At 48.0% G+C, this 23,916-nt stretch overlaps 1 protein-coding gene across 1 annotated transcript; it reads right to left on the bottom strand.

Moving 5' to 3' along the window:
* Positions 1–8,951: 8,951 nt before the first annotated feature.
* STARD7 (StAR related lipid transfer domain containing 7) lies at positions 8,952–23,788 on the bottom strand. The gene is made up of 9 exons (XM_077305752.1): positions 23,631–23,788; positions 19,097–19,549; positions 15,039–15,241; positions 14,141–14,190; positions 13,554–13,664; positions 13,365–13,447; positions 12,431–12,530; positions 11,995–12,079; positions 8,952–10,982 (listed from the first exon to the last, which is right to left on the bottom strand). The coding sequence occupies exons 2-9, from the start codon at positions 19,516–19,518 to the stop codon at positions 10,783–10,785; spliced, it is 1,254 nt and encodes a 417-aa protein (XP_077161867.1). The 5' UTR covers positions 19,519–19,549; positions 23,631–23,788; the 3' UTR covers positions 8,952–10,782.
* Positions 23,789–23,916: the final 128 nt, after the last annotated feature.

Raw genomic sequence — 23,916 nt, 5'->3', positions numbered from 1 at the left:
ATCCAGTCCCCGTGGAGGGAGGGGGGAATACTCTGTTTGAATGCCTCCACACGGCCATATCAACAGTGAAGAAATCTTGTTTCTCCACCAGTGCATGAAGCTTTTCCCAGTAGTTCAACACCATGCACAGTCCAGCCCCCAATTTAGGGTTACCAACGTCCAGGCGGCACCCAGAGACTTCCCACTATTACGATTGTTCTCCAGACAGACAATCCAGATCAGTTCCGCTGAAGAAAAGAATTGCTTTGGTGGGTGGTCCCAATGGCATTGCTCCCCCCCCGGAGATCCGTCCCCTCCTCAAATCCCACCCTCCCCCAGCTCCACCCCTCAGTTCTCCATAGATTTCCCAACTCAAAACTGCCAATCCTACTCCAATTCTCCAGCCTGTGGAACCAGCAACTCATAGCTTATTTGCAAGAAGCTTTTGTAAATAAAATGCTTGAATGTCACATTGTTTGCTTGCTCTGCGTTTCTGCAACTCTCCTTGGCCTTTGTTAGTCACAGTCAGATAGTTCATTTCACCTGAGGGTGTTGACAAGCAGCTCAGAGAAACTCATTCCACAACATGCCCTCTCAACCCCTGGCCATTAGGCTGGTGAAAGCTATCTGGGAGAGACTCCCCAATTAGTCTGCCAAGTGATGAAGGCTTCTTTCATGGAGGCAATGATAGCCTCTTCTTAAAGAAAACCATCTCTGGACTCTACAGATTTTAATTTTCAGTTTCTCATTTACTTTCCCAGCTCAATCTAGCTGCCAGCCTTGTTTTGGTACAGAAGCCACACTGGTCACTCACACTTTTTGTACCATCCACCAACCATGGTGAGGAACAATTAGTCAGGTGACCTAAGCAACTTCAGTTCCACTTGATTGGGTTGGGAGATACCTGGACGCTTTGGGAGTGGGTGGGATTGGGGCAGGATGGGACCTCAGTGGAGAATAATACTGAGGAGCCCACCCTCCAAAATAGCCACTTTCTTCAGGGGAACTGATCTCTTTAGCCTGCAGATGAACTATAATTCCAGGTCCTACCTGGGGACTGGCATCTCTACTCTCTGGTGTAATTTGTAAACTGAAATGGCAAGATTTCCAGTTTCAGGAGCTGTGGACGATGAAAAAATCGGACAAGAGAAGAAGGCCATGGTTCTCAATGGGATATAAGGACACATACAGGTTTAAACCAGGACAGGGTAGAAGGTCAGAGGGGACCAAGCAAATGTAGCTCTCCATCCCTCCCCCACCCACTCACTTTCTCTCCCTCCTCCCCTCCAACACAAAAGGCTCAAATGTTTTGTGGATGGTCCTGCTAAGAAAAGTTCCACCCACTGTCCTCAAATACAAACTTGCTACTTCAGAGATGAGAGAAGAATCAATGCATTTGAACTCGGGCGTTGGAGAAGGCTTCTGCGGGTTCCATGGACAGCAAAAGTCACAAACAAGGAAACACTAAAGTGCGCACAGTCTGATATATCACTGGAATGCAAAATCACGAAACTTCGGCTCACTTACTTTGGCCGTATCATGTGATCCAACTCAATGGAGAAAGCAATTATGCTAGGATTGGGTCAATGGAAAAAGGAAACCAGGTCAACAAAGTACACGGTGGTTGGACGCAGTCAGAATGGACACTGGCTAGAATATTGCATGGCTAAGGAGGCGGTGGAGGATCGTGGATCGCAGCAACAGCTGTGCCATGGGATCTCTGAGAGTCGGACACAACTGAATGGCTGACAACAGCAACAAAAAAGACGGCTGTCCTGAATGGGTGTTCTGAGCAGAGCTGGGGGAAGCGGGTGGGTTTGGAAATGTCATCGAAATACACTTCACAGAAGGCGGGCCTGCTCAAAGAGATGCTACAAGTCTCTGCCAGGCTGATCTGTTGTGGTGTTGCGAGAACACCCTCCCCACTTAGGGACAGGTGGGGCGAAAGGGCAGGAGGGCCCCATGCTCTCCACAGGGAAGGAAACGATTACACAGTTTCAGAAACCGCAAGACAGCCATAAGAGGCAGACCGTACAGGCGCTTCCTGTTTCCATCAGACTAGCTTTTTGAACCTCATGAGATAAAGTTAGAGGCTTCCTTTCTGCTCGTGAGTCAGTTCCCCCTGGCCCAGTCCCACCCACAAGGTCATTTGACCCTTAGGCAATTCCTCAGAAGGTCCTCAGAGCACAAGACGTGATAAGGGAAGTGAGAGGTCCCTGCTAGGCCTGCCAACCTCCAGGGCAGAGTCTGCACTTACTTTGTTTATTTCATTGTCAGTCCTGTTGAATTCAGATCGATTTGAACTCGGGTCTTCCTCTTCCCCTCCTATCCATTGAAACAGGAAAGTGTTCTGCACGTGGAAAGCCAAGCCTCTTTTTTTCTTTTCTTGAAGGGGGGGGGGGAGAGGAGCCAAGCAGGGAGCCTCTTTCTTTTCTTGGAGGGGGGAGGGAGGGAGAGAGGATCAAAGAAGGCAGAGGAGGAAGAAAAAAAATACAAGACCGACAGAAGTTGAGAGAAATTTGGGGCTTCTCCTTTAAGGCAAACATGTCACATGAGCAGCTTTGGCCAATCATGGGTTCTCTACCACGGAGCAAAGCCCAGATTCAAAACAGCCTGCTTTCTCAATTCGACTCTTAAAATATTGAGCATTAAAAGCAAGGAGGGAAGGGAAGGTCTTACTAATATGTCTAGTTGATTGATAAAGAGGACAGGATGAGAAGCAATGTCCACAAAACTGCTGGAACACAGCTCATAGCTCCACATTCATTTTTACTTTTAAGAGGCCAGCCACAGAATGGGCAAGAATGGGTGAAATTTCCTCAGTCTAATCCAGAAGGCCATAGAGAAGGTGGCAAAGCCATTAAGTCTGTATTCTGGGCACAGGATGCTACCTTCCCTTGCTGTAGGCATAAGCAAAGCTCTCATTGGAGTTATTGGGGGGGGGCAGAGAGAACAAAGAACTGATCAAAATTGGGAATAGCAAAGACGCTTTGGGAGTGGGTGGCCAACAATACCTATCAGATGCCCACTCTCCATCCATCCATCCATCCATCCATCCATCCATCCATCCATCCATCCATCCATCCATCCATCCATCCATCCATCCCTGTTCTTCCAAGGAGCTCATGGGCAGGGTACAGGACTTTTATCTCCACAGCCACCCTTTCTTTTTATGAAGATGCTCAACCCACTACCCAACGCTGGCTCTACAGCAGTTACAGAGTGCCCTGATATTTTCAGAACTTGGAAGCTCTGTCCCAAAACTGGAGAGCAACTGAAGTGATGTTTGGATTTCTCACCACCAAGGAAGTCCGGGGTTGCTCCACAGAGGGAGGCAATGGTAAACCTCTGAGCATCTCTCATCTTGAAAACCCTACAGGGTTGCTGTAAGTTAGCTGCAACTTGACACTTTCCACCACCAAAAGGAAGGAGGGCTGGCTAGAGAGTCCAAGGTGGAGGGGAGAAGAGTTCCAGCAGCCATTATCAAATTAGGGAGAAATACCCCAATTTAGAGCTCCTTGGAGCCCAAGACACTGGTTCAACGGTTGACCTTCTTCACTAGGGCTTGGGTGGTTCTCTGTGCTAGGTGGTAATTGACTGAATAATCCGATCATTCCCACTATAAACATGCAGAGCAGCCTCTACATGAATCACCAGTTTGTTTGTCTCCTCCCTAGCAGGAGGCACAGTAAAATTTACAGAGATAAAAGATCAAATTCATTTCCTTCCTGATACCCCCCCCTTGCATTCCAGGGGTCTCTCTTTTCTTGGAGCACGGAGTCTACCTACTATCAGGAGTCTGGGAAGCACCAGGTTGCAGCAGTGGGGCTTTTGATCCACCTTTTTCCTCTCCTTGGAATGCAAGGCAGATTTTATTTGGGGCGTTCCCATAGCATATCCAGGCTGCTAGCCCTTACCTGACATTTGTCTATACATTAGTCAAAAGCCTGCATGTCCTGAGAAGTGGTCCCTCTCTAAACACCTTCAGCTTCTGTGAAGCTCTCTGGTCCCAAGAACAGCTTCCAAAGGGCCGTCTTTTTCTGTGCTTATAGCACTTCCCGCTGGCTGAACAGAGTAGTGCAGCCTGGGAGAATTCAACGAGCGCAGCAAGCAGTAAGCTACGGACCGTGTAGGCTGCATGTTGCTAGAGCGGTTTCGGTCTATGAGCCATCCCAACTAAAAGCTCCTCCTCAACAATGTTGACCAAAATGATCAATGTTTACTAGCATTACATAACCGATATTAGTAGCCCTGTTCAGACAGCCAACCTAGGGCCAAAGGTAGGGAGATCGTTGGACCACGTCCACCGGCTTGCCCATCATACCTTCATACAAAAGAACCTACTTGGGAGTCAAGGCCATCCCATTTCTCTTCTCCTTGTCTAGCTTGTCCCCAGGTTAGTGATCTGCCTTACACATGTAGCCCAAATAACCCACAAGTGACAGTTTAGGGCCACTGGACTGGTGATCAAGGCCTGGTTCAAGAGAAGGAAGATTCTCCAAAGTTGAAGGTTTCCCCCTTTTTGACTGCAGACAACTAGCACACCGCCGACTGAGTTAAAGAAAAAAGGCTTCTTTTGACATCAGAAGTTGACAAGAACAGATGACAGGGTAAGCAAATGGCAGGGGCCACACCTACAGTGAAAACAGAATTTGTGGCCAGCCCAACTGAACATGGTCAAAAGTTCATTTCAGAGCCTGTTTCCAGGCAGTGGCAGCTTACCTGCATGGCACCCTCTGGCAGAATGCATCTGAGCAGCAAGGGATTTTTTGTTACACACTGGCACCCAGGAAGAACAGGTTGAACTACTGTGCCCAGCACGCAACGATTTTCTGGGTGAAATTTATAATATTTAGTCCATCTTGGATCTCACACTGAGCACATCTTTGGCCCTGAACATTTCTTGGGGCGTTGCTTGTCATGGCCATTATCTCATCGAGGGGGTAGACACCATTCCTAAAAAGTTGGTCCCTTCCATGGCTACTCACTCTGTGACACTCCCCCCCTTGCTAGACATGTCAGAAGAACACTTACCTCAATGACAAAGGACATCATTAGCATGACCCTAAGAGGGGAATTTACTTTTATGGCTCTGGAGTAAGGCTGGTCACAAAAGCATCTTCTCTAGAGCTAGTACCAGTGGTACGCAAAGTTCTCAAGCATGAGGTGCCATAGCTTCGAGTATTTTTAAAGCGTCTTCTAGTTCCTTTGTGAAATTTTCTCCCCATTTGGAACAGTGGCCAGTCGTTGAAGTCCTACCCTGCTGCATGGAGGCTAGTTGAAACTTAACCCATTTCAGACAGAGGTCCTGCAATCTGTGACGGTTCAGTTGGGGCTCCACCCCAGGGGATACTCCTGTGTGCAGAGCTTCTCCTGAAGAACCTGGCAGTGGTTAGAAGCCTCTTTTCAGAACGCATATTGGTTTGCTGGGTGCATCTTTTCTTTGCCATAGTTAACACATGCCCTGGAAACAGCCAAGAAGACCGCTGCAGTTTGATCAACATTTCTAAGAGTGCCTGGAAGCTATAATAAAAGTATATAACACATGAAGAAAAGTCCTAATGTACAACCTGGATGGAAGGAGGTGGGGGAACACACCGTACATTAGCTGCTTATTATTTTTGCATGGCTTGTTTCCTTTCCGCACACACTTTTAAAGTCACTTTTCACCTTTCTATGGGGGGGGGGGTCTATGCTAGGCATCTTATTGACCTTCACGAAAGAAATTTACAAGAACTAGGTTGATCTCAAACTTTGGGGGCAGAGAACATAGAACCCCAAGACCACCTTATGAGCTCAAAAGGACTGTTCTCCAGTGAATGAATTTTTCTGTTAGAAGAGTTTGAATGGAAAGAGGTAGGGAAGCCTGGTTTTGAGTGCAGTAACAAGCATAGACCGATGAGCATCTTTTCAGAAGGAACAGAGAACATGCTTTGATTAATAAAGTAACTGAAACAAACCCAGTCATGAATTACTGGAAGCTTATTCACATCACATCTGTAATTTTAGCAGTGTTTAAATAAATCAGCACAGATGGGAGTGTAGGAGCCATACTGTTCTTAGTCCAGATGTTGTTTTAGGCGCAGTTGATCCTTGGAGGAATAAGCATTTTCATTAGCAGTCCCCCACATACACATACCTCAATATAAAGTTCAGGCAAAAATGTTATGGTGAGTTTGCTGCTTGTATAAGCTGACACTTCAGTTATAGCAGGATTAATATAAGCCCTCAAAGGCAGGAGAGAAAAGGAAGCATGTACATGTAAACTTGACCTAGGAGGCCCTTTTATTCCCATGCATCTGACCCATGTGAAAGATCAACTATCCAAAAAGCCTCCTTCATGGAAACCAAGGCAACATTCATAGGTCTCCCTGGACTGAAACCATGTTCTATACAATACACAGGAAACACAATCAGCCAACCTCTAGTCCGTGAGGGTCAAGATTTTTCCCTAACAGACCTGCTTAACAGAGCATGGAAAGATTTCTGCAATCACCTACTGCCACCTACTGGTAGAAAGATGAAACAACCACCATTAAAAAGGTAAAGGTAAAGGTATTCCCTGTGCAAGCACCAGGTAATGTCTGACCCTCGGGGTGACGCCCTCTAGCGTTTTCATGGCAGTGCCTTCCCCAGTCATTACCATTCCCCCCCCCCAGCAAGCTGGGTACTCATTTTACCGACCTCGGAAGGATGGAAGGCTGAGTCAACCTCGAGCCGGCCGCTGGGATTGAACTCCCAGCCTCATGGGCAGAGCTTTCAGACTGCATGTCTGCTGCCTTACCACTCTGCGCCACAAGAGGTGAAAAGATGGTTTCACGGGGTATAATATTCATATTGGCCTGCTACAGCAGAACGAGGGAATCAAGCGGCTCCTTTGCTACTAGCAACTTTTATTCCAGCAGAAGCGCATTTCCCCAGCGTCCATAAAAATCAATGGAAATACCATCCAATTGACTTACGGAAAAGTATGATTTTATATTATTCTAGTTATTATCTTATAGGTTTATAGTAAGCACTTATTTTGTTAGCCACCCCGAGACTTTGTGAGAGATGGGAACAAAGTGGATCTGAAATATTTGCAGATGCCAGCCTACCAGTTCTATTTAAACCCACCTTGTCAACTTTATGTATTTGTGGGGGGGGGATCATTTCCCATTGTTATGGGGAAGGGCTGTGGCTCAGTGGCAGAGCGTCTGCTTGGCATGCAGATGGTCCCAGGCTCAATTGCTGGCATTTCCAGTTAAAAGATCCAGTAGAAAGTGATACGGGAGACCTGTGCCTAAGACCCAGGAGAGCTGCTGCCAGTCAGAGTAGCCAAGACTAACCTCGAAGGACCAAGCATCTGATCCAGCCCTAGGCATGTTCACGTGTTGTCTTCTGAACACGGATTCAGCTCCTGCCACAAAAGCAACTCATGTTACACTGCAGCACGATTCGTACAAATCTAAGACTTAAAAGCGTGTGAGCTACTTAGCCCGTCTTGCCATGATCCAAGATTATGCACACAGAATACTCAAACAACTTGTGTCCTCCTTATCACTTGCCCTTGTTCCTATTGATATAGAGATAACTGCTCCACCTTCCTTCTGTTGAAGGCCAACTACATACATTTTCCCCCAATAAATAGCATCTTAATTTTGGTGGAAACAGCATTGTGCAGGGTGGCCAAACCGGCTCTCCAGATCTCCACGGGCTATCATTCCTATGTGCCCCTGCCAGCACATGCTGTGGTACAGGCGTAGTACAAACAGTGACAGTACAAAGCAAACGGGTCAACTTGCATCTTTTGTTCCGGTGAAGGCTGTGGCAAGCTGATGAGCTCAACTGACCTGTGCCACCTTGCGCACCACAGAAATTATTGGGATAAATTAGACCAGAAGTTCCTCTTGTCCAGCCAGCCCTCTCCTATAAAGGCTGAGCAGAGCATCTCTGGAGGGGCCCCTGACACAGACTGGGTACACTGCCTCTTAGAGGAGGCTGGCAGCCATAGCTAGGCTCAATTCCCTGTGAAAACATTCAGTTCTCCTCTCCACCAGCGCCCAAGAAAAGCTATCCATTAGAAACTGGGCCATGTTTCCACTTATACTATGCATGGAAAGCAGAGTAGGGGAAGAAAGGTTTGGTGCTGAGAAAAATACCGTGCAGCTGTGAAGATTGGCTATAACACGTATGGTGAGCACAAACCTGACCTTACATTGGCCAAGAGGGGATTAATTATATCCTGAGCCTGCCACCATCACAGCAACATGAAAGGCTGGGACCGATGCTGGTTTTGCACATCCCAATGGAAACAGGAACGTGCCAGAGAAATCTTTGCAAGAGGCGTCATTCAGTTTCCTTTGGCACACCACCTGGACCGTGACGATGAAGTATTTGACTGAGCCCGAATGGTGTGGCGGTTCTTGTGCTGAACTAGGATCCGGGAGAGCCAAGTTCAGACACACACCACCCAACAACCCCTGCCCATGCAACGGAAACTCACTGGGAGACTGTGGGCCAGTGACACTCTCTGCCCAACTTACCTTAACAGGTGGGTTGTTAGGAGAAAATGGAGGGTGAGAACAAAGTCACAGACTACTCTGGACTCCCTTCAAAGAGAATGGTGGGGTACAAATACCTGATAATTGCTTCATTAGGAATTACAAGGTGGTTGGGTTGCAGGAGAAGCCACTGTCCCCTGTGGAGAACGCACCTTCTTTTCAAGATCATTTCATTGCCTTTCAAAAGGGAGAGTGGCTCAACCAAATCAGGCTTATAGCACCCCTCTCTGTCTCTGCTTTGTATTACACCAGAGCACAGACTCTTCCAGGGTTCATGGCTCAGCCTGACAGAAACTGGTGGCCCTCATAGCCAATACAGCACATTGGTCTCAAAACCCCAACAGATACCTCAAGCCAGATTAAAGCCGCTGCCATGGGAAGGTGGAGCTTCTTCCTTGCCTATCCCGAAAGAAGACCAGGTCACAGAACTGTTGTACCAATCGGTTCAGTTTATTGGTGCCTCGGTTTTTCTTAAAAACCACTAGCTTTAAGTAAAAGCGCGCACACACACAAATCCAGCGGTACCTATGTTAATGGCCCTCCCAGGCCACAGAGTAAGACGCAAGAGGTCGCCATGCACAAGAACACCCCCCACACACACACACCCACACCCACTAACACAGGCCCCCTCAGCCTCTACCCAGTCACCAAGCTGAGACCTTTCTAACTTCACAGTTTGAGCTGGTCAGCTCAGCCCAGACGGCTCACGTTTTCGGCCCTAGGCAGGACTTTCCTTTTTCCTTCTAAAGATCACATGCTAAAAGACAAGAAAAACGGAGTCGGGGCAGCAGGCACCCAATTTTCCCTTGGCACAAACGGTTCTCAGGGTATTTATGCACAGGAGCAAACCTTGCCTGACCTTGCTTGCAGAGGACCCCACTGAGGAGGCACGGGATAAGATGGGGTAACCCTCCACTGTGGGGCAAAGTCTTGGCGTGTGCATCGTGTATCTGCCCCCGGCCCCGTCGTAACAGAGCCTTATGAATTAGTATGGTTTGACAAAGGGAGGAAAACCAAAACAAAGCTACCATTTAAAAACCCCGAAATATCTAGGAGATCCCCCCCCCCCTCCAATTAAGCAGTTTGGTCATGTGTTACAAGTTAATCCCTGGGTATTTTCATACACAGTATAAAATGTTTCCAAGTTCTCGCTGCCATGACAGAAAGTGCATAAGAAGCTCTCTCCAGGCGAAGCCCTCTGATCCAATTCCCTTCGTGGAAACGTGATTCCCTCCCTCCACTTGCAGTAAGTAAGCCTGCAGTCCCCACGTGTCTGAGCCCACAACGTGGAAGAGGCAGGATCCACTGATTTGCCCCCAAGCTATGCAGACACCTTCCGTTCCTAGTTCAAGCCACAGGCTGTGAAACATTGTGCAGCCCTGGTCCCTGTCCACCCCTTACATAAACCCACCTCTCACCCAGGCAGCTGAGACAGCGCTGGTGCTGATGCCGTTCCTTTGACTCCCATCAAACCCCAACCTGCTGCCTTACTGGAGATTCAGCAAGAAATGGCCGAATGTCACCAAGACAACAGTCGGGAGAAGAGCTATACCGCAGCCCCTCGGCTTAGCCCTTCGGGCAGCAGCACTGAACGAGGCAGCCTTGCCCAGCCTCTGCCCGGCTCGGGGTCTGCCTCCAGCAGCTGATATGGCTGCAGTCAGTGGTGCCAGACGGGGGGAAAGGCACGTTGGCGGTAGAGGAATGGCCCCTGGTCCGTGGCAAGGGAGAGAGCAAGGGCTCAGCCAGGCTAACAGGTGCTGCTGAAGAGGTGAAAGATCCAACTTCTTGGCTCCCAGAAGCCGGTGTTTGTCTTTAGGACTGGCTTCACACAACATGCATGCTCAGGCACTGCTGGTGCCCGTATGCCACGATGTGTACAAAAAAGTGTTAGAAGGCTGCAGTGGCCAGGCAATTTTGTGGGGTGGGAATGGGGAAGGGGCCGACATCATGTGGGCAGCACCGAACCGTCAGGGAGGACAGCATTCCCAGTGGAAAATAAGATCACCGGTATATACAAGGCTACACAAAACTGCTTTTCAGAACTGCCGGGCTTGGCTGCAAGCCACCATGGTATTATGGGTTTCTTCCAAGATGGCACAGAAGAGGGGAAAGGGCAAGGAGACAGGAGGCCAGCTGAGGGTGGTTCCAAGAGTGGCCTAAGGGCCCCAGCAGCTTCCCTCCGTGGTGGCACAGTTCCTTGGTCATCCCTGTTTGTCACTGAGCAGCACAGGCTGCCAACTTGGGGGGGAAGCAACTTCCTTTATGCATAACCCATCTGGAGAGGGCTGCAGGACCCGTCACCCTTGTGCTCCTGGTTGGATACGCTGGTGTTCCCTTCACTGCTGCTGCTACAGCTCCCTCCTTCCAGAGGCTTGGAGAAGATGTAGTCTTGCACTTCAATGGCCATGTTCTTGGCTTTCAGGGCCGCCAGGTGCAGCTTTTCCAGGAAGTCTGGCATGCCTAGAATGAGAAGGGGTCACAATTGGGGGGGGGGGGGGAGGAGAGAGAAAAGATGATCTCTGCACTGTCCAAGGGCTATTGACCAAGGCCAGGGTCTAAGTAGTAGCTTTCAGTCACAGAACACCATACAGGGCTATCCTCTCCCTGACCAAAGATGCTTGGTCTCTTCCTTTTGACATCCCCAGAGTCTTCCCTCCCTCTTCAGGAAGTCAGCTTACTGAATTTCTGAGGTGCAACCATGTGTGCCTAGAAATTAACGGGGGACCGCTGAGTGCGAGAATCTTACCCACATGAACTGGTACATTAGTCACCTACTGATGCTTTTGACCTAGAGAAATGTAGGATCTCAGGGCATGGTTTCTTGAGAACTTTAAGTGTAGAGGTTGGTGTTCCTGAACTGCCACATGATGCACTGACAGCAACATGTCTTGAACTCAGTGGGCTAACTTTGTGACACTGTGTTAAGCATTTCTTGTCTAAGGGTCCTTGCCAAGAGAGCCACTGCCAACGCAGGCACTTCTGGATTCCAAAAAAGACCGCCGGCTTCATGGCCAGCTGCTCGGAAGGATAACAAAGCCCCTGGGCTCAGCTACTGTGCCAAATCAGGACTTCTTGTTGCAAGAGTCAACCGCTAAAAGCAGTTATGCACCCAGCACAGAAATGGTGACTTGAAAGTGACTCAAAGTGGGTATTTCAAAAGAGTATTAAAATCCCTGCTTCTTAAGGAGTTCTCATCTCAGGCCGCTTAAGCAACCTGGGATAATAACCCTGAACATCTGGCATTACCAAAATTTTCTGAAGACCCTTCTGAACCAGGTTCCGATTGTGTCTATAGTGCTGGTCAGAAGAATCCCTGAGGACAGGACACCAGGGTTGAACACCAGTGGCATGAAATGTGGCACTGTGGCCTTTATATACTGTCTTATATTAACCCACGTGCAGGTTAATGCGGTTCGGTTAAAGCCCATAGAAGCTTCTTGCCTGAACTGAGGGGCCCGGCTCCATGACTCACCACTAGAGACCATCCAGCTTACACAGTAGCGAGGGAACACAGTCTGAGGGTTGTCACTGTATGTTAGCAGGTAGTCAAAGCCATTCTAGGAAGAGAAACAACATTAGCAGCCCCTTCCCAGAAGTCCATCTGGCAAGGACTCCCCCACAAGAAGCCCAGTTTCAAGAAAGCAAGCTTCCATAGCTTTACGCTCACCGCATACATTAGATTGGTTGCTACCTCATCTATACAGCCAGAGCAGCTTAGGAGCAGATGTCACAGCTGAGTACAGCAAGATCCAAGTGTTACTGTTTGCCTTCTGCTCTCCCCCCCCCCCACCCCCAACTGCATCGGCAGTCTGTTACCACGACACACGTGCAAGCATTCTTGATGGGGGAAGGACTGACCATGATTAGGCAGACCTGAACCTCCCCTTGCAGGCTGGCAGGAAGCTCACCTCATCAAATGTTTTGTGAGGGCGAATCACCATCTGGGATTCATAGGTTCGCACACGAACGAAGTCAGGATTCTCTGGGACATTTGGGTGCTCAACAGCTCTGGAAAAAATAGTGGAGAAAAGAAATATTTCACTAAAGAGCTAAAGTGGAAGTGAAAGCCTCACTGGCACATGTTTTGAAGCACATTGTACTTGGACTGGGCATAGTTGAACATTTTTCTTAACAGGCACCAAGGAACTCCAGGATTCTCCACTAGAAAGAATGAGCCATCTGCCTCTATTCACCAAACCAGCATCATACATAGCACCTTTAAGGCAATGTCTGCTGGTCAGCTATTTGCCAGTGAACCGGCCCTTTAACAGCTCACTGTCTGACAATCAGCTGGGAGGCAGCCTTGAAAGAAAGAAATGAATCACAGCTGTGATGTTGGCTCAGTGACTGCTTCTCATAAGAATTACTTTGATTCCAACAGTTCTGGAGGGGTGGAGCCTCTAGAGTGGCTGGCCCCAACATAGGTCCCTCATAAGGCAAAGAGAAATCAGCCAAAGAGGACATGCCTTCTATGCTGCTCCATTTGGAAGGGACAGAGCTAGGAGAGGTGGAGAATCATGACAAAGGGATCCCCATTCCCACTTAGTCTTAGTCACCTAGACAGCAGGGCAGTGTTCCCTGCTGTCTGTGCTTGCCAGACTCAGGCTGGGACACTACAATGCCAAATCACAGGGGATTTCTTTTTTTTGGGGGGGGGGATTCTTAACATCACACCCAAAATACTGTTTTCAAACTGCCTCCTTTAATTCAGCACCCAACCAGCCTTTTGAAATCCAAGACCTGGAAAGCAGAGCCACACAAATTAACACTATATACGCACTGCATTTACATTTATTTTCACTGTAGAACATGCATTTTCCATCTGGAACCAAGATCCCTTACCGTGACACCAGAACCATCAGATTGTTCTCCAGGTCCACACTGTAACGTCGAACATACACATAATCCCGTGAGTACATTGGATACTGAGGACAGGGGAAGGGAGAGAAAGAACAGTCATACCATCACTGTGGAATTTCCACCAGCCATACATTTAGCAGGACGTGAGAAGCAAGGGGAAGAAGCACTCACCGGAAAGTGAGTTACCCAGTGAACAACCTCTGATCCAGTGTCCTTATCCCTCTCAACCACCTCCAGCTTGATGACTAGTGAGTCCCATTTCTTGCGGTACTCAGTATCCAGCTAGAAGATAAGAATTCAGGAGAGCTTACTTGGATTGAAGGCATAATGTATTTCCTACTTGGAAGAGAGCAAATCAAGAGTTGATGACTCTTTCAGAATAGTTCAATGTACCACCAGCAAATGAAATGGCAGCGGTTTGGACCCGGAATAAACTTTCCAACAGCAGAATGGAACATCTGCCTCCCCACTCACACTCATCTCCAAGAGACATTACTCCTGGGGGGCATGGAATCCTGAGGAATGACAGGGGGAAGAGGGTCTACACGGTAAGAAAGTGGGATCTATGGAAACTGTCCAGCAGTTAACTACCTACTGTGTCACTCCTACCTCAACCCCCTGGGATAAGTCACCAAGAAGTTTACATTACTAGTTCCTCTGTACACTTAGGCCTGCTGCACCCAAAATACTGTTTCAAACAAACACTGGAGAGCCATCACAGATGTTTTCAAATCAGAAAAGAGATTCCGGGTCCTCACCTGCACATTGAAAAACTGCCTTGGAGTCACATCCGTGTATGTTCCAAAGACTAAAAAAGAAAGACATGTCATAGCTACTGGTCAGAAGCATACATTCAGCTCAGAAGTAGGGTGATCAATGACTTGTGACTGCAGATTTCATGGAAACAAGCTACAACCTCTGAACTGGAATAAAGAGAAGCAGCAGGGAAGAGTGAAGCAGCTACACCCATGAGGAAGAGCAATGGTCCAAAGGTGGACAGTCTCAACTAGAACAATGAAAACTCTCACCAGACTGGAGAATTGAGCTCAAGAGCAGGAAGCAAACAGGGGAACTTTTCACCCGCAAACAAATTCATGTAGCTCACACGATAAAGCCTAAGCTGCCTGGTTCTCTGCTGTTGCCTTTCAAATACTGGCTCAACAGCAGGGTTATGTGTGTGCTGCCATGTTCACATGGGGCACTGAACTCAGGATCCACAGAATTTCAGCTCTTTATGGCTGCACAGACATCCTTGAAAGTGGGTGAGCAATTCGACCAATGTGATCGGCCAATCTTGGGCTCACTAATCCTACCTGTTCTTAGATCTTTGTTCAATTATGAAAAGTAAAAGAAATGTTTTAACTGAAGCCAGAGTAGCTCACCAAGTAAATTGGGTAACTGTTATTGCTGTAGCATAACAAGGGAATTGGCAGGAATTCTATATCACCTTCCATTAGCATAAAATTCAGTTTGGACCCAACTCTTGGTCTTCAAAGGCACTGGAGTATTTTTATGCACTGAGTATATGCAGCCTTGAAATTGGGTAAGTGAAAGCTATTCAAAGGAATCTAGCATACCTGTCATCACGACTCCCTGTGACTAGACTGCAGGATTAATTCATATCAACAGATAAGGGAAGACCACAGTGGGAACTACCTCGATACTGGTACAGATGAGACCCCGCAATTGGGCGCCGCCACAACTTGAAATGCTTCTTGTCCATGACCATTTCCCATCTCTGCTCCTCTGGATCAGAAGTGATGTCCTTGTGGGGCTTGATTTCTTGTGCCTGGTTCTCCTTTCCACTGCCCCGAAACAGCCTGGTTATTTCTTCCATATGCTTCATGTCTTCTGCAGACCTTGGGTGGAAGAACAGAGACCCTAGTCGGTGCTCACTTGGCTAGATGTGAACACATATTCAGGGAAAAGCCAGTTTTGCCTTGTTAATGGAAAGTGACCTTCACACCAACTCTTTGGTTAAGAACCAGGAGACACAGAATACGGTGTAGGCATTAATTCCAAAAGTATCAACAGATAAAGAAGCTACCATTGGCCATGGTTCGCAATGCATATAGGGACGCATATAGGTTTAAACCAGGACAGGATAGAAGGTCAGAGAGGACCAGTCACACTCCAAGCAAACGTAGCTCTCCATCCCTCCCCCACCCACTCTCTCTCCCTCTCCCCCCCCCCCAACATAAAAGGCTCAATTGTTTTGTGGACGGTACTGCTAAGAAATGTTCCACCCACTGTCCTCAAATACAAACTTGCTACTTCAGACACAAGAGAGGAATCGATGCATTCAACTCTGATGTTGGAGAAGGCTTCTGTGGGTTCCATGGACACCAAACGTCAAAAACACGGAAGTACTACAATTCATTGTAAGTCATATTTTTAGCACTTCTCCCTTTCAAACCAGCCACATTAGTTCCATTTAAGAGAAACAGCACAGAGGCTCAGAGTGTGACTTTCCTATAGCCATGCAAGGGCAGCAACTACTGCGTCCTGCAGCCAATGCTCTACAATAGGACCAATATCTATTCTCTGGGGCAGATGCATTCTCCAGACAGCAATCCACAGGACAAAAGCAGTTGATGCTGCTGTGCAAACTGACTGCTCTCTAGAGCAGGGGTAGTCAACCTGTGGTCCTCCAGATGTTCATGGACTACAATTCCCATGAGCCCCTGCCAGCTAAACCCAGCATTGCTGGCAGGGGCTCATGGGAATTGTAGTCCATGAACATCTGGAGGGCCACAGGTTGACTACTCCTGCTCTAGATATCTGTCCCTTTGGTAAGCTTACGCCAAATGCAAATGGCCTCATCATTACAGAGCACTGACATGCACAGAGCATGTATCTCTTGCAAACAAGACTTAAGAGATGCATCTTTCTCCATGAAATGGTGGGCAATTTTTTAGCTCAGTTCAGTTGAGGTGGGCCAAGACTGCCAGGGACTAAATATAGCTGCATTCAACCTGCCATTTAGTCAGCTGTTCTCTAATAACTGGATCACGTTTAACTTTTCTGTAACTGACACTTCCACAGTGCCATCGCCAAGAATAAAACAGAACATTATCTCTGATCCAGCATCATCATCATTTTTGCCTGAAAAAGAGAACCCTGATGCACGTGTGTTACTATTGTTAGCAATTAATAACATTCCAGCCACTCCTGCTACAAACTCCAAAAATAAAGCACCAAATACAACAGTCAGCAAAACCCAGTTCTATCCCAAAGGGCAGGACGATTGCTCAAAGCCAGAGGCTCCTGACGGATCGTCTCACAATTAAAATTGAGCAAATGCCAACTGGATTACGGGCAACTTCTTTCTTTGAAGAAGAAGAAGAGTTGCTTTTTATATGCCGCTTTTCCCTACCCGAAGGAGGCTCAAAGCGGCTTACAGTCGCCTTCCCATTCCTCTCCCCACAACAGACACCCTCTGGGGTGGGTTAGGCTGAGAGAGCCCTGATATCACTGCCCGGTCAGAACAGTTTTATCAGTGCCGTGGCGAGCCCAAGGTCACCCAGCTGGCTGCATGTGGGGGAGCGCAGAATCGAACCCGGCATGCCAGATTAGAAGTCCGCACTCCTAACCACTACCTGGAATCAGGTAGCCAGAAACAAACAAAACACTGGCCAACCAGTGGCCTGATAGGGGCTTGACAAAAGCCCTCATCTCCTGTTTTTGCAGGCCCAGCTCAAAAAGCCAGTTTGGTGTAGTGGTTAGGAGAGCGGACTTCTAATCTGGCATGCCGGGTTCAATTCTGCACTCCCCCATGTGGATGACCTTGGGCTCGCCACGGCACTGATAAAACTGTTCTGACCAAGCAGGAATATCAGGGCTCTCACAGCCTCACCTCCCTCACAGGGTGTCTGTTATGGGGAGAGGAAAGGGAAGGCGACTGTAAGCCGCTTTGAGCCTCCTTCGGGTAGAGAAAAGCGGCATATAGGAACCAATTCTTCTTCTTCTCCTACTCCTTCTCCAGAGAGATTTGGCAAGCTTAGCAGGTTACCACACAAGGCAAAAAGGCTGTGCTTGGCTTGCTGAGTCACTAGTGAGCCCACCCGACCTAAAGGAGGACAACAATATGACCCATCTGCAAGGTGTTCTGCCTAAAGTTGGAAAGCAACAGAAGCTGAACACTAAATCCATGCCTTCAATCTCCACTTGATTCAGTGAAATGGGGATTTACACATGGTGGTTTGCAGGGAGTTTGTTCCTCCCCAAGAGCTCCTGAAGCTTCAAACGCAACCAGATTACACCATGCACCAGGTACTTGTTGTGCTTACCCATGCTCCCAGTTGTCACCTAGCCAGATACCAGGCCTTGTTACTGAGAGCTCTCTATAGTTTCACCTGGGAGCTTGGATGATCTATTCTCAGGATAGGCTTGAAAAAGTAACCAAGTACAACTAGAAACACTTAAAAGGGTCAAATCATGCTCTTAACTGTAGTTTCAACACACCAGGTATAGCCTGCCAGAAACCTCTCCTGTGCCAACTCCACTTTAAAGCACTGGCCATGCCGACAACATTTATGTCCTCTGTGTTTCAATCAGGCTTGAATAGGAGCAGTTTCCAGTGGGCTGTGCACCTCTGCAATGCCCCGAAGTAGCTTCTTGCATAATACCACCTTCCAAGCCAACAGCCAAAACATTGTCTACTAAAGCTACTATTGCACCCTCAGCCCATTGCTCAAGTATTGGCTACATGCCTTGCACCTTATATCCACGCAATACAGGAAGACTACTGCATTTTAGAAGCTGCAGGAGACACCCAGAAGTAAAGCCTCATGCTCTTGCCTATTCAAGGGCAGCCACTTTAACAAAAGCAGGAAGTGAACTTATTGCAGGGAGCTACTTGAGAAACTGTGGCCACAGCACAAGTACATGGATCATGCACACATCTGGAGCTAAACCCAACGTTTGAAGAGCTACATGCAAGAGCTTTTTCGATTTGAGCTCTCCCCAAACTCCTGACAGGTAACTGGAGTAAGACTGGAATACACACCCCTCTTCCCATCAAAAGCTCAAGCTCCCGAGGCCAGCTCCACAAAAAGGTAGGCTGTCTCGTGTTCCCAGCTGGTGATCAGGCATAACCTTCAAAGAGATTGCAATAGGAGGGAGTTCATTAACAGAGAAGAGCCACAGCAGTCCTATAGGTTATCCATTACAGGGGAGGGAAAGACACAGGGAATAGCTTTGTGCACTATTTTTTTGAAATTATAGCGATATTAACAAGGTGTCCTCCACAAGTCTCAGAAATTGTAACTTGGTATGACAGAAGAGACAGCCTCTAGTCCAGCATGGGAGGTGGGGGTGGAAGAACTCTGCAGATGGCTTCTTCCCCCCCCCAAAAAAAAAACCCTTGAAAGGCTGCAGGCTGGAGCCCCTAGGCAGGGAACTCACCGGGCAGGGGCAGCTCTCACACAACAGGGATCTACAGCCTCTGAGGGAAGTGGAAGGAGGAGGTAGTCAGAGGTGGTAGACAGAAGGTGATTGGCTGGCCATTGGACAGACAGGCAAGCCAGCTGGACGAGGCACTCAGGGGCGGGACAGCAACCCTGAGTAGGTGTTAAGCACTGAGTGGCACTTAAGCCATGAGACCAGCCCCTCCTCCAATGCCTTACCAGAAATATTAAGTGGAACAGGTGATCCTCCCCCTTCTTTAGCCACTGCTATACCACAGCCTACTCAGCACTACCAGAAGGACCTACCTTTTCAGTTCTTCTTCTTTGATTCGTTCCTCTTCCCACAAGAACACACCGGTGAGGGCAGCCATCAGCTTACCAGCACTGCCATAATGTCCTTGAAACCTGCGCCACAAGGAGCTGAAGAGGCTCCTACGTGTCCTCTCAGAGTAGATGTTGCTGTACAACTGTCCAATCTGCTGGGCACGCCGAACTCTTTGGCTGGTTACATAGCTGCACTGGTTGGCCAGCAAGGAAAGGAGGCTTTCCTGCCTGGGACATTTCGCTGCGCTTTTCAGTAGCCAAGCAAACAACCACTGGAAGCTGCCCTTCAAGGACTCCTCATTCTGCCAGAAACCCAGTTTCCTCTTGCAGCCGAAGAAGCGGGCTGTGTTGGTGTAACAGGAATAGATGCTGGAGGGAGGCCTCCACTGGATTGGGTGGAACATGCCTGCTCAACTTCACTGAGGAGCCAGATTCCTAGTCAAGGGAGGAGAGATCAGAATGAAATTAGTCACAGAAAACTCTAGCTACATTCAATTTTAAGGTTTTAAGAATATGGTTATGATTTTATCATAAGCTACTTTGAGCTACACTGTGCTGCTAAACTTGAAAGCCAGCTGGGTAGATTGGTTAAGAGCGGCAGCCTCTAATCTGGAGAACCAGCTTTGATTCCCCATTCCCCCAAAGGGCTACCTTTGCCAGTCACAGTTATCTCTGAGCTCTCAGTCTCACGTACCTCACAGGGTGTCTGTTGTGGGGAGAGGAAGGGAAGGTGATTGTAAGCTGCTCTGAGACTCCTTCAGGTAGTGAAAAGCAGGGTACAAAAACCAGCTCTTCTTCTTACTCTAGGCTTATGAGAGCAACAACCAGTAGCCAAGCCTAGGAGTGCAACACTAAAAGTCAACCTCTGCTAAGTGCCCTACATCAAAGTTTTGACCAAAACGCTTTTTAACCTTGCCATTACTGTTCTGATACAAGATTTATAAAATCAAATGTTGCCTGGCTGCCTTAGCCAATGAGATGAGACAAGCCTACTTCACAGATGGCATGCAGCCATATCCATGAGAAGACTCCATGCTACCCTTTTACATTTCTTGCTTTGAAATTGACTTCTAGTTTGTAAAAGATAATCAGACTAATTACAGGACCCATGCGGACTCAAAACAGTGGCAGATAAGTATGGGGTGCAGTGAAATCTAGGCCATATTGTCCTAAACTCTGCAGTGTACTTGAAGTCATGTCTGAGCGTCTATTGTGCTGCAACATAATATTTATACTATAAACCAAAAGCCAAGAGAGGAATGTTAATTTCAGGACCCCACACTCATTCTGAAAGGGAGCAGATGCGACTAGAAAAACCAGCACAGCACTGCAAAACACATACTGACTACACAAAAGAAAGGAGGAGGAGGAGGAAGGGATGTCCATATTTAGCCTGGAAAAAAAAAGATTCAGCATGTTTAAATGGTCCAAAAGCCAATATCTTCTTAAAAGCAGCATGAAGCATTGATGTAGCTTGGAGACAGAAGAGGCTGTGTCACATAACATGGAATTCCAACTGAAAGGCACATTATTCACTGCCTTCTCTGTCAGAAATTATATTCAGGACATTGCTTTCTCCTCCCAATTTCTCATTCTTCCTAATCAGGGCAGCAGGATCCAAAAATAAAGGTGATACTTCTCCACCTTCCATCTTGATTAAATCTGGCAGGTAATCTGCCAGGATCGGCTTTCAGTCTTTGAACTCAGGCTTCCAAACTGTGTGACCAGCAGCCCAAAATGACCCTGACGCAACACTCTTAGTTGTGCAGCAGCTGGCCAGGAAGGTTCTCTTCAAGGTTCCTTCAGACATTCTGCAAGAATCTCAACTAACAGGGAAATAATCTTTTCCCAGCACTACTATTGCTAAGCTCCAGAGGGACAGCTGTTGCTTATGTCCAAATGAGAGTAAACCTATTAGTCTGAGGCATTAGGTACATGGATTCCTGGGAGGGAGGTTCAGGGACCCAGCAGGTGTTGCTGGTTCTGGTTGACCTCAACCAGATGCCTGGTGGAAGAGCTCCCTTTTGCAAGCACTGTGGAACTACTTTAGTTCTGTTAGGGCCCTGATGTCATTTCACCAGGTGGGGCCCTGGCTGAGGTCAAGCAGGATTCTTTTGGGCCAGGAATCATTAGCCAGTTGGAGGTAGCAGAGCGCATAGCTTTGAAGGGCATAGGCAGAAAGTTGGTTCCTCAGATACACTGGGCCCTGACCGCATATGGCCTTGAAGGTGATTACCAGAACCTTTAACCTGATCTGGAATTTGACAGGTAGCCACTGCAGTTGATGGAGAATTGGCCAGAGGTGGGAACCTCCATGGTGTTGCTGTGAGGAGCCTGGCCACTGCATCTTGGACCAGCTGTAGTTTCCGGATCAAGGTTAAAGGCAGGCCTGTGTAGAGTGAGTTGCAGAAGGCCAGTCTAGAGGTGACCATCACATGAATCACTGTGGCTAGGTGTTCTGGGGCCAAGTAGGGTGCTAGTAGTTTGGCTTGGCAAAGGTGGTAGAATGCCAGCTACACTACTCTCATGACCTGAGCTTCCAATGAGAGGGAAGTGTCCAGGATCACTCCCAGGTTCCTGGCGGTGTGAGCCACTGATAGCTGCACACCATCCAGGGTGGGCAGATGCGCTTTATCAAATGGTTCCTTCCTACTTAGCCACAGGGCCTCCATCTCTGAAGGACTAAGCTTTAGACAACTCTGCTTGAGCCATTTCATCACTGCTTCCAAGCAGCTGGCTAATGCTTCTGGGGGAGAATCAGGGCGGTCATTCATCAGGAGGAAGAGCTGGGTGTCATGGCTTAACTCACTCTGGCGTCCCATAATATTTGGTCTTCTTGCTACAATTGCCTAGATGTTAGTTGTCAACATTCCTTCAAGGGACAGTTGTTGACAGCCCTGCTTGTAAGCCTCTGAGCTAGGAAATCCTTTAGCCTTCCTGTTGTACTTGTACTTAGACTGTACAAAAAAGTTCCAATTACTGTCTCAATTATTTCTGCAATACTTTTTCACCCTTCCATGATTCTATTATTCCAATGTCACACAAAACTAATGCTGAAAATAATTTGCCCTAGGCCCTAAAATTAACCTATGGCAGAGGGGCATCGAACCTCAGGGTCCAAATCCAAATTTCTTATCATTAGAGACATAAGATTTGCAACTAATTTCAAATGTGGAAGTGAGGAAACAAATGAAATCTCTAGCTAATCATGTTACATTGGCCTTTAGAACATGGGCATTGTGACACGTGACCCAGTATAGCCAAGCCTTTAAGGTGTTTGAGTTGGGGAAGTCCACAGTTCAGAACACCAAATGCCAAAGCTTCCATCTCCCTGCCATGCCTACAGTAAGAGACAAAGCTGTTCTAAGGTCTAAACATTCATTTTGAGTTTGAACACTTGAAATACTCTTACTTAAGTGACAGAAATCATAAGACACAGTACTAGTTTAGCTACATTTAATTCTAGCTATTCAAATCCTTGAACTATGATAAGAGACTACTGTTCCCTTCCTAGGTCACAAGTGAAGCATCCAACTTGTACTATCCAAGCCCATATTCATTGCCTGTTTGTGCATCAGGATTCTGCGTTATAGAAAAGTTGGCATTAGGGAAAAAATCAAATTTGATTTTTAAAATGGAGCAGACACAGCCGCAAAGGATCAAAATCTGAAAATGAGAACAATGCCCACAAAAATCTCGGGGGCCAAAGGAATGGCTGGGGAAGGGCAAAATTTTCAGTGTATTGCATTGTTTCTGGGCCTTCCATACACCAATTAGACTAGAATTAGGGCCATTTATACACCATAAGACAGAACAGGACACTTACAAAAATTAGCTTTCAATACACACTGCACTGCTGGTATTAGAGATCAGCAACAGCCAACCTAAGAGCCAAATCCGATAACATCTACACATTGAGCTAATCCAGAACAACCACCCACTCATTCAAGGCAACCACAACATGAGTTATGATAATATCAAATCACCTGGCAAAATCATTGGATTATAACAAGATACCAAAACAAAGTACTTGGCGCATTTTTACATTGTCACACAACTGCCAAGCATTATCAATACTACATATTAACAGGCCCCCTGCTGAAACCCAAACAAGGAAGCTTCCTCCTATCACGTGGCACGGGTGTCCTCCTCCCGTTCCCCCATTTACTCATTTCCTTCATCTTGCAAGCATCCCTAGAAGCGAAAACGACCACGCCAAGCGAATCCCTTCATGCATTTCGGAACGAGGAGGGAGCCTCCCGTCCGCGAAAGCTGAGGGCACAACGAATTCGGAGGCAATCGCTCTAATTGCAACATGGCACCCTTGGGGGGAGGACAAAGGCCGGTTGGGGATCGCCCGCAAGAAGGCCCACAGGAGGCCCTGCACCGCTGCCCGGAGCGAGCCGGCCGAGCCCAACAGGGCAAGCCTTCCCCTTCGCTGCTTCTCCTCAGCCAGCGCGGCCTCCAAAGAGCCCCCAAGCCTCGTGGCCCCAAGGGCCGCCGCGCAGCTCCTTACCAGGGATTTGGGCCCGGGCGGCGGCCTTGCCTGAGGTGGAAAGCCGGGAGGAGCGCCGCCAGCCCTGAATCTCTCCCCCCTCCGGCCGCCTCGCGCCCAAGCCCACATGAAGCCCGCGGCTGACTGCCCTCCGTCCCGCGAACCACGCTCCTCCCGCCAGCCCCACCCACTGACCCTCCGGTAGCGCCTGCCATTGGGCGCCCGGTTGCCATCCTCGCTGTTCTGTTGGCGGAACGGCACGTCCATCAGCCTTCTTTCCCGCCTCTTTCCTATCATGTTTAGTTGT

Source organism: Paroedura picta, chromosome 12 (genome assembly GCF_049243985.1).
Source record: "Paroedura picta isolate Pp20150507F chromosome 12, Ppicta_v3.0, whole genome shotgun sequence".
NCBI classification, from domain to species: domain Eukaryota; kingdom Metazoa; phylum Chordata; class Lepidosauria; order Squamata; family Gekkonidae; genus Paroedura; species Paroedura picta.
This window is presented reverse-complemented; position numbering and strand designations above follow the sequence as displayed.